Source organism: Lytechinus pictus, chromosome 9, assembly GCF_037042905.1.
Source record: "Lytechinus pictus isolate F3 Inbred chromosome 9, Lp3.0, whole genome shotgun sequence".
Lineage (NCBI taxonomy): Eukaryota > Metazoa > Echinodermata > Echinoidea > Temnopleuroida > Toxopneustidae > Lytechinus > Lytechinus pictus.
The window spans coordinates 12,777,389-12,789,165 of record NC_087253.1 but is presented as its reverse complement, the minus strand read 5'-3'; the positions used below and the strand labels follow the sequence as shown (position 1 = coordinate 12,789,165).

At 35.2% G+C, this 11,777-nt stretch overlaps 1 protein-coding gene across 1 annotated transcript; it reads left to right on the top strand.

Annotated features, from left to right (window-relative positions):
* Positions 1-627: 627 nt before the first annotated feature.
* Positions 628-11,344, top strand: LOC129268779 (intestine-specific homeobox-like). Its single transcript, XM_064104315.1, has 5 exons — positions 628-716; positions 4,339-4,564; positions 7,335-7,492; positions 8,247-8,396; positions 8,777-11,344. Exons 2-5 carry the CDS (start codon positions 4,378-4,380, stop codon positions 9,215-9,217), a joined length of 936 nt encoding a protein of 311 aa, XP_063960385.1. The 5' UTR covers positions 628-716; positions 4,339-4,377; the 3' UTR covers positions 9,218-11,344.
* The last annotated feature ends 433 nt before the right edge of the window (positions 11,345-11,777 follow it).

Below are 11,777 nucleotides of genomic sequence, written 5' to 3'. Positions count from 1 at the left end.
GATATAAATTTGTTAATCCTTAGGGTAATTATAGTGTCCTACTTTGAAAAAAAGAACAATGCAGGAATCCGACTGAAGACATTTACAGTTCTATAGTAGGCCTACATAATTATTTCAGATTTGTTAGGCATTTCTTATTCTTCCCTGCGTAGAACTATAAGTAATCAACCATTTTATAATTTATTTTTTAGCCCAAAAAGGAATACCACATAAGTGTGCAGGTTTATGATACAACGACACCAACGAAACCTACTTCAAACCTACTCTAAACCTTTTCCAAACCTATTAAATTTTAACATTATTTCGAATGGTATATAATAGATATAATAGATCAGTCTTGACTCGTTTTGTTATTGTGGCTGTAAAGCATTTAATACCTTTGAAATATAAAATGAACACTTCGCTAATCCAATTAGTCAAACTCAAGATGTGATTTAACCCTACTAATTATTTTACGACAATACTATAAAATGGCAAATTACCGCTTCAGGTAAATGATACGGAGTTGCTATACTCTAAGGTTTATTGGTATAATTAAGCCGAAGACGACGGGGCAATAAATACATTAGAGTGTTTCAAGTCGAGTTGAAGTGGTATAAAATGCGAACATAATCTCTGAATCCCCTTGTTATGTATTTGAGATTGAAAGAGGTCACAACTGGGACTGTGTCTACCTCTTGGGTTTACAAGACGAACAACAGTGACGTTCTTTTTCGGTAAGACATTTTTATTTTTTTCAAATTCTTCCATTTTTGTTTTCTCTGTGGAATCAATTTCTTGTTTTGTTTTATTCAGACTTTGACGACCGATTCTCTCCATCTCTATCTGCCGTTGGTGAAATTGCTATGTGTCATATAGGCCAAATTTTATCCCGATAAATGCATATGTGTCTAATAGCCCCCTCCCCCTTATTATTCGACATCATTTGCCATCTTTACAATCATTATGCACTCTAAAAAAAGTTTACCCAATATTGGGTAAATTGGGAACATGCATGTTGTTGGGTAAAAAGATACCCATTATTTGGTAAATTTTACGCAATGTTGCGTTGAAATAGCCCAATATGGGGTAAAAAAAATACCCAGCAAACATGAATGTTCCTTTTTTACTCAATATTGGGTAAAATTTTACTCAGTGTTTTTAGAGTGTATAATTACCATCATCATTGTCGTTCTCATCAGTGGCGTACAGATGGAGGGATTAGGGCACTTGCCCCCTCCACCCCCCCCCCCCCCAAAAAAAGGAAAAAATAAAAAATCACAACCAAGAAAAAAAAGAAAGGGAAAGAAAAGGAAAGGAAAGAGGGGAGGGTGACAAAAATGGATTAAAAAAAATAAAAATGTAGATTTTTTTTTTGTTTGCTCGCTCGCTTCTCTCGCAACTTAAAAAAAAAAAACATTTTGAGCGATGGGCCATATCTCGCCCCTCAAATTTTTCGGCTCATTACGCTACTTTTATCATCATCTTCATCATTATCATCATCACCATCATCACCAGAAAACATTTTTTTAGCGCAGTCACGAATGTGAATACACTCTACTGCAAAAAAACAGCAACAATGACGACATCAGTCTTTCTCCATCACTTCTATCATCATCATTCATTTTAGCCCCCATTCCATAAAAAAATAATAAATCATGTATACAAGGTCAAAAAGTTTCGGCTTAGTTTTCTCAAGCAACATAATCAACGCTGGTAGAAAATAATTGGCAGTACTTTTGTGTTATTAGTTCATTAACATTATAAATTGTCAACGTATTTCATCTAAAACATCTTTTAAAAAAATATGGTTTGTAGTTAAGTGTATAGATTTTAATATAGACGAGTCATGGAGATATGATCTCCGTGTATATATAGGCCTGTATCTGATGATTATATAATCTCCATATTGAGACCATGTTGAATGAGACCAAATAAAAAGTAGACAAATAAGACAGACCAGGGGTCCGTTTCATAAAACTTGGTACAATAACAAATTACAAAAACAGTTATAAGCCACTGAAATCCTTTAATCTGATTGGCTAATAGGAAATTTGTTATAGAAATCTTGCATTTTTTTAATTAAACAATTCTCTATGAAACGGGCCCAATGTAGCATTACACACCATCTTTGACCTATGTATCAAATCGTGACTATTAAACTAAATAACTGTTTGGAAAAAAAATATATGAAGAGTTTGGTTCGAAAGGGGTTAGGTCCACTTTGGACCATTCCGAGAAAAAACATTTTTTTATTCTCAATTATTGCAATATTCTCATGAGAAACTAAATTGTCATGATGTACTACCATATCATGTGAACATAAAATTGGGTATAAAGGAAATCTACCTGTCTTCAATTTTTTTCTATATATTCTTTCAAAAATTATCATTGTGGACCTAACCCCTTTTGCAAAAGCAAATTGAAATGAATCCAATCTCTTTTGAATAAAAAAAACTGATTTTTCTTTGCCATTGTTTGTTCACTATTTAATGAGAATTTCAACTTTTCTTTGGTATCATCTTATAGAGCTACTAAAGTTAAGACAAAAAAATCATATTTGATGAAAAATTGACCTAACCCCTTGTTCAACTGAGCTCTTCATATATATATATATAATCACAAAAGGTTTAGTAAATGCCGTAGAAATAGAATCGTAGATTTTAAAAGGAGCATAGCTCTCAAAAATTAAAGGTAAAGTCTCACTCTTCGTCAAAGCCCATGATGTGACAAAAAAAAGAGAATATATAAATATATATATATATATATATACGCATATACAAGTTCGATTAAAGAACATTGGCATGAATGGTATGCCTATTTGATAGTTCACTAGGTAATTTCTCAGTTATCTGGGAATATGAGTAACAATAAAATTCAATTTACTCTAATTTGCCGATGCCATAAATCGCCATCGTAATTTACTTAAAAATCACGTTGTACATTCTGTTAAGTGTCTCATTAAACCCCATTTATGATTCGCCGGTAAATATCGCTTTAATAATATTGAGAGTAAATTGTTTTACAACTAGCTGAAATTGAAGAATAAACTCGCGTTGGTCGTCAGTAATATTGGGCACCTCGAAAAACGGTTTCTGTTTCCTGTTTTGTTGATTCTATATTTCATTTTTTAATCATTAAAAAAAAAAATTCATTTGATTTAATTTTTTTTCTTCATGTTTTACTGTCCATTCTTTATCTTATTATATTTCTTTTATTATCATTTATTTATCTTTGGGGGGCATAAAATAATATGCGTCCTTTACACACCCTATTTAAGTTTTACTAGCTCATAAACTCAGCTGTATTCTCCCAGATGTTATAAACAATACTGATTGGCTGAAAGCAAATTCATAAGTGAGAACAAGTCATGGTTTCTGAAACCAGGTCTTATCCTTAATTTTCAAGATACCATGAATGAAAATGACACTGTCGGACAATCTTTCACATGCATCTTTATATTCCATGCAGATAATATCATGTTGCCTCTCCGTTTATTAGTTTGAAATCAATATTCTCTTTGTAATGTGTTTTTCGTATTTATTCGATAACTTCATCTTCATAACTACATCGATATATTTACAGATAAAGTTCACGAGCCAAACTACTCGGCTTTATACGCTTCTTCCTCCTTTCTTCCATTTTCTCTCCTTTGCCATAATTATTCCACCCTTTCATTATTGATTTTCACCACGTGAAAAATCCGATAAGGCGATCCCTCGCCCAGCTTTGCTGCACCTGGATTTAAATACAAGAATACAAGATTAATGATTACATGTGACCATTGCACGGGGATGGAAACCAAAAGTTTCTTTTTGAATGCAAACTTCGTCAGGCGCCATTCTCATCAAATCGTTTTATTGCAGTTTGTTCTCCAGTAAAATGTACTAAAGTACACATTTCTTCCCGCATGCCCAAGTAACTTGTAATTTGATGGTTTCGGAATGAATACTCTTGTCATGATATATTCAGCATACTCTGGGCTTGACTGAAGCGATGTTCTGATTTCGTAAGAGGAATATTATTGTCACTTGTATTCATCTTCTCATTAAGTAATATTGATTTTATTCATTAAAAATAAATAGATTAAGGCACTTTCTCAATTTATAAATTTTCATATGTGGATAGCGAACTACTTATTTAGTTTAGAGATATTTCACAATATTTTTTGACATGTAGAATTTTAATTACCTATATAAGGATATATTCCACGTCATAATTGCTTTTATTGTTTACTCCATATTTAAGGTGAAGTTTATGAAGACGGTTTTTAATAAATGATGTTTATTGAGAGAGACTAATTTCTGCTTAATCTGTGAACAATATCAACATTTTATCATATTTATCTATTTTGTATAGGAATACAAGATTTGTATTGAGGAAGATAATCTGGCCAATATGGAACCAGAGAGTGGTAATCACGTCTCCGTGGTAAGGAAACGCACCTTCTCTGAGATGGTAGATGAAAGTTGTGCTGATAAGAAGCGAAAACCATTCTCACCTCACTCTCCCAGTGAATTTTCCTCTGATGAAGGTCGAACCGTCATTGAGGAGAAGGCAGATGATGTCGGGAACGCTGAATTTGGTAAGTGTTTTCGCTCACAGATGGGGACTTGGAGATCATGTCCCTCCCCCATATGGTTCACGACGAAGAAAACAAAGTAGATATGAGAAAGAAAGTGAAAGGAAAAACGCCAAAATTTATATTTTCTAGACATATAAAAATATATCACAAAATCAGATTTTTGTATCATGAAGGTCCATTTTTTTCTCGTTCGCTTTGCTCGCTCGCAGCTTTGAAGAAAGTTGCCCCATACACGATGACTGCCCCCCACTGGGCATTTTACCTGATATTACCCGGGTTGTAACAGGTAATAACATGGATATTACTACGGTAACAACAGTGGGTAATAACAGGGAAATAGTAGACCAATCCTTCCCTCTTATTACCTGGACCTGATATTACTCCATTTACCCAATATTTCTCAGTATGATGTAACTACTATTTCCAGCATTTTAATGATATCACCACCTCATATTACTCTGTTTACCCAATATTACCCAATTAATGTCGGCTCATTAAAAAAACAATTAGTGTCATTAGGGTCATTGAAGCACATTTTTACAACTCCATACTCTAAGCCATATCATCTTAGGCTATCCTAAAATCCTACATCCTAATCCTAATCCTATCCTACACCTATCCACCAAACCCTGTCATTTACTTCTATATATTGAGCGAGTTTACAACACTTGACAAATTATGGTTAACAATTATTCAACCCTAAAACATTTTTCTAAAATTAATGTCATGATTATGACTAATATGATATATAAACTACACATTTTTCTGAAAATTTTCTGGGTGGAATAATTGCATAAACATAAACACATTAATTATTACAGCTATATTAGCTAAAATTTTGGCCATTTATTGTAGTAATGAATATTCATGAGTAACTAATATTCCCAGCATTTTCCTGATATTACCATCTGATATTACTCCATTTACCCAATATTAATGGGTTCCGCATGGGTTGGAGGTCTCGTTTCCATCTGAGTCCTATCTGGGCACCATGTGGGTTCAAGTATATGTTTTCATCTGGGTTCCATGTGGGCCCATATGGGACCCAGATATCCCAGATAAGAACCATATGTGATCCAGATACTTTGCTGTCTGGGAATGGAAGCGTTTCAACATTACCCATTACCCCTTATCAACCTGTTTGTAACTGGGTAAAATGTTGGTTTCATCAGGGTGATAACAGTAATTTTTTGGACTTTGAAAATTTCGCTGGGATTGCTGTAAGATTGCTCTTATTACTAAAGTTTGCAATGTTATAACCAATCAAAGTCATTCAACATTACCCTTATTACCCCTCATCACCCTGTTGTAACTAGGTAAATGTAGGTTTCATCAGGGTGATAACAGTAACAGGTATCAACAGGAATTATAATTTCGGTAATAACATGGTAATAACGGTATTTTTTTTTTTTAAATCACCTTTTATTCGTAAAAAAGGGAATCAAATACAATAATATGCCCAGGTTATCAGTTCTAAACGAACGAAATACAGGGCAACATAAATTGAATACAGTATAGGTATACATAAACAAACATAAAGCAAGAGATGATAATTATTTACATATCAAACGCGTCAATTCGATTCAAAACAAAATTTATACTTAGAGTGGTGAGAAGGGGGAAGGAGGGGATGTGCTATCATGTGGTTTAACTTAGGTTGTTCTGATTTTAAAATGAGGTCATTGTACTAACATATGGTATTACAAAATATATAAATTATGCAATTATAAATATATAAACAAATAAAAAGTAAATTCACATAAGTAAGCCTAGATCTTGAGTTTATATTTTGTATATATAACAAATGTGATTTTGTTCCGCAAATTATGATATATTACGGTCTGGCATACATAAATGAAACAAGAATGGTTGGAATAAAAAGAAATTACGGTGGGAAGAATGAGGAAGCAAGGGCTGATGGAAAAGAAATGGTGTAGAAAAGGTTTGGAAGAAGAGAAGAAATAGGAAAACGGGAGAAGGCCGGAAAATAGATAAAGAGGTAGAGAGGGGGTGAAGTATAAGGAAAAGGGAAAAGGAATCAGCCCTTACGCCATAATTATCTGAACAGCATAATAATGACAGAAAAAATTGCAAATATAATTAATCCAATTAATCATTTGGTGTTACTCAAATTTCCGGGTGATATTACCGGTAATAACCGGTAAAATTGGTAATCGGTAACAAATTGCCCAGTGGCCTCAAAACTGTTGGCTCATTGCGCTAAACTGTAAAAAATTTGGAGGTTATACCCCCAACAAATGATAATAAATTGCCAAAAATAATGCGAATCGTAGCATCATTGGATATTTTCAAAACCATGGTTCAATAAAGTTTCTTTCAAAGTAAAAAAAGGTATTTATGCAAATCCACTTTTTTTTTTGGGGGGGGGGGTATACTTGCCATTTAAATTGCCGAGTAATTAAGATTCTTTGTTCCTATACATACTCTCTCATGTCATACACTACTATCGATTACTTTATGACTTTTTTTAAATGCGGGGGCCAATTAATCATTTTGTTTCCTATAATAATGTGTAATTATCAATAAGATTAATTCCTAATTCCTTCTGGATATTTCCGAATAAAAAAATTCTCTAATACCTTATGGAAAGAGGACAAAATGTATTCAAATTTGGTAAATCATAATTCATTTTTTTTCGAAGAATCGATGGATGTACTATTTCGAAAAAATTGGATATTCTAAAGATGATCCTCGAGTATAAATATATATAATTTGCCCTTACCCATTGTATTTTCTTTTTTTATCGTAGAATATCATGAAGAGAAAAGAAACCGTCGAATTCGAACGACCTTTAACCCTGACCAACTTCGGGAATTGGAAAGCATCTTTCAGGTGACCCACTACCCGGATGTGAAAACGCGAGATGAGTTGTCCAGCAAGACATCACTTCCGGAGCAACGAATACAGGTATTGAATTGAACTGAATCAAGACATTCACTTCCACATGATAGACGTTTTGGACACCATTTTGTCTCCCAACTACCGAAAATGTGCTGGCTCGCATCGCTCGCTTGCATATTGATATTAACTGCAATTCAATATACGTTATAGCCATCGGGAAAAAAAATAGTTATACCCTGTTATAGGCCTTTAACTAAACGATGGTAGTATTATGTATATGCATGGTTATATACCCCCGTATACATGCATGGCCCCTAGGTGTGGGGGTGTCCCAAACATTTTGAATTTTCAGGTCAATATATTGCAATCACCCCCCACCCTGCTCGGACCGGATTTACGCCAGTGGTCACAGGAGCTATCCATAGACCTACTTTACACCAGAATTAAAACAGGTCCTTTGGAAAGGTACTTGAGAAAGGGTTAATAATTTATTGTCACCCTCTCAGCATTATGGTGTGCTAAGAAATATAGTAAAATACAATAGATATTCTTTCTAGCATGTCTTTCTTCTTTCCTCTCTTTCTATCCCCGCCCCCTTCTCTTAGTCTGCTGTGCAAACCCTTCACTCGAGTTAAGGGTCTGAATGTGCAGCCTACTCATGCCTTGTGTACTAATAGAGAATTGAAACAGGAAGTTTTGTATGTGCTAGTCTTTGCGTGGAGACACACTTGTTGATCAAAGTTTCAATCAGGGTCTGTGCCTGCAGACTACCCTTCACTCCCTCTCTCTTTCAAACTCTAAATCTTTTCATCTTCACCAGATCTGGTTTCAGAACCGGAGGGCCAAGTGGCGCAAGTTTGAGCGGCTGGGTAATTTTGGCGGGCTCGAAGAACTGAAGAACACCGAGATCGTTCCTGCCCCACGCTCTGTCCCGAGGATGGACCTAGCCGTAAGATCAGACGATCATCCGGTACGTTGAAATTTTGTTACACCGATGACACGGCATTAATTGTTGTTTCACTTGATAATGAGGAGAAAATTATAATATTTCATATTTCATATGATGAAATACAAAAGAAATAGTGAGTGGATGACGTCATCAGTTTCCTCATTTGCATACCGCCCAGGATGTGCATATAACTGTTTTGTGAAATTAAGCAAAACTTAAAAATGTCATAACTTTCTTATTTTACATCCGATTTTGATGAAATTTTCAGTGTTATGCTTGTTGATTTTTTCTCTTTTTATTCAAATCAATTTCTTGTTGGGGTGGACTTATCCTTTAACAAAAAGTCCAAAAGATTACTGCTTAGTGACTGAATGTAAATTTTATTTTATTTTTACTTAAAGAAACGGGATCCGAGTGTGGGGTCGTCGAAACCACTTTCGTCATCCGACCGTCCTCCTGTGACGTCCCCATTGTTCCACCACTACGCCGTCCCATCATTCCCTTCGCCTCTCAGCGTTACATCGCCGTCATATTTTCACTCTCCTGCACGGTACTATCCATTGATGCCTCCCCCACACGCGTACCATCCGGATCCCAACATCCTGGCACTGCGACAAGCACGCCTAGCTCCCCAAGAATTCACCCAACCATCTGTTTCAAAACTCTTCCCGAACGACTTCGTTATACATCGGCCTGAGCTCAAGGGTAAAACGAGTACTCCCGATGATTGCCGAAGTGCTTCGGATCTTCGATTGAAAGCGAAAGAATACGAAGCTGCTGTTGGCCTGCAATACATGCCTTATCCACATTTATACAATCCTTATTATTTTCATCATAGATGAACATCGTTTAAGATAATGAATCCAAAGACTTTATAGATCCATCTCAAATTTATTTTAGATAAAACATGCTCTGGTAAAGTACTGTGTCATTTAAAGTTTCTACATGACTGTAAGAGGTTAAAAGCTACCCAACTTATATTTTCTTGTTGCTTTTTAGGTTAATTTGATGTGATAATGAAAAAGGATATCTCGAAATGAAGTGTTTTATATGAATAAAGGTTCGAAAATGGATTCGACCTTTGATTGGTGTAATGCGAGATGAGCGGCGAAAACGGACACACGGTCTCTTTTAATGATCTTTTCGAGACACACATCGGTGAATCCTTTCCAAGTATATAGCCGGCGTTTTTCAGAATTTTTGCATGAGCACCCTCCATGTTCACAATGTCATACCGAGGTTTTTTACCTGACTGCTAAGAAAGCACGAATGTCTGTGAGCAAGCAGCCAGGGGACCAACGGCTTAAGGTCCTCTCCGAGGGACCTGGTAATGAAGTTAAATGCCTTACCAAAGGGCACTAGCGCACCACTTGGGAATCGAACCCGGGTCACCGGAATCCGAAACCCCCGCTCTATACCGACTGAGCTATCGCGCTGGTTCCATGCAAACTCGAACGGCCGATCTCGAGTTCAGTGGCGTAATCGCCAGATAGTCCAGGAAAAATAGGGTTTGACCGCAAACAAATTGCAATAGAATTTTTTTCAACGCAATGCATTTCTATGAAGTCCCCAAAATGACAAACTAAAAGTCCAGAAAAATCCATTTAGTGGAAAGATGTCTAATTTGCATAAATCCAAAATGGCGGCTACCGTGAGAAATTTTCATGATTATTGATAGTAGTACAAACATTGTTCTGATCATAGCACTTTAAAAAATCATTATAAAAGCATTAAACTTTCACCAGTGTTATATCTTACCATAGCCTTCATTTTAAAATCAGGATGCAAGTCAAATTTGACCTCCGCTGACCTCTAGAGGTCAATGACCTTAAGGTCAATGACCTCTAAATATCAGAAAATTGATGTTTTGCATCATTAGTTCATAATAAATATGGTTATAATGAAAAAAAAAGTTTAATGATGACCTTGAAGGTATCCTGATATCGTAGAGAGAAATTTGTGCATTATAAGTTTTGACCTTTGACCCTGGAGAGCTGGAAAAGGTCAATGACCTTAACATTTTAGAATATTGACACTTAGCAAGATCTCTGATTTATGATAAACAGGCTTCTAGTGTAAAAAAAATGCAGTACAATTAATTTGAGCACGATGCATTTCCATGAAGTCACTAAAATGACATACTCAAAGTCCAGAAAAATCCATTTAGTGGAAAGATGTCTAATTTGCATAAATCCAAAATGGCGGCTACCGTGATAAATTTTCATGATTATTGATAGTAGTACATTGTTCTGATCATAGCACTTTAAAAAATCATGATAAAAGCTTTAAACTTTCACCAGTATTATATCTTACAATAGGCTTCGTTTCAAAATCAGGATGCAAGTCAAATTTGACCTCTGCTGACATCTAGAGGTCAATGACCTTAAGGTCAATGACCTATAAAGATCAGAAAAGTGATGTTTTGCATCATTAGTTCATAATAAATATGGTTATAATGAAAAAAAAAGTTTGATGACCTTGAAGGTATCCTGATATCGTAGAGAGAAATTTGTGCATTATAAGTTTTGACCTTTGACCCTGGAGAGCTGGAAAAGGTCAATGACCTTAACATTTTGGAATACTGACGCTAAGCATCACTGTTTTATGATAAACAGGCCTCTCGTGTAAAAATTGCAATACTATTTATTTCAACACAGTGCATCTCCATGAAGTCTCCAAATGACATACCAAAAGTCCCCAAAAATCCAAGTGGTTTTAAGGCGTCTAATTTGCATCAAAGGTGATCCAAAATGATTAATCATAGTAGTACAAACACTGGTCTGATCATAACACTAAAAATATGATTAAAGCATTAAAATTGCATCACTGTTATATTTTGTCATAGGTTTCATTTTAAAAATCGGATGCAATTCAGATTTGACCTGTGCTGAACTCGAGAGGCAATGACCTAAAGGATTATTGACTTCGAAATATCATTAAAAATTATGTTTTGCATCATAATAATTCGATAACATTGTTAAGTTGTGAGAATAGTTAATTTTAACTTGTAAGGTCCCTTGATACATGAGAAAATCTGCGAGTATTAAAAGTTGTGACCTTTAACCCTGAAACTTTCAAAGGTCACTGGATTTTAAAATATTAAACTTAATTAGTTTACTATCCAGGTTTTGCTGAATAGAACAACCCAAGCCACACTAAAGTGAATATTTTCCATGTGACCAGTCCAATGGAGACTTCTCCTGGATATTCACATTGAAGGAACAAAGAAGGAAAAGGCAGCATGCTTCGGTGACATCCTTCTGAGTAAATGAGACATTTTGATCGTATTGCTTAACTATGGAAGCTTAAAAGTGCCGCCCAGATGTTCATTTAATCATCTCGTCATGTCTACATCTCGTAGGGAAAAGGATATGACAATATCTTAGATATCGTCATGTCTAC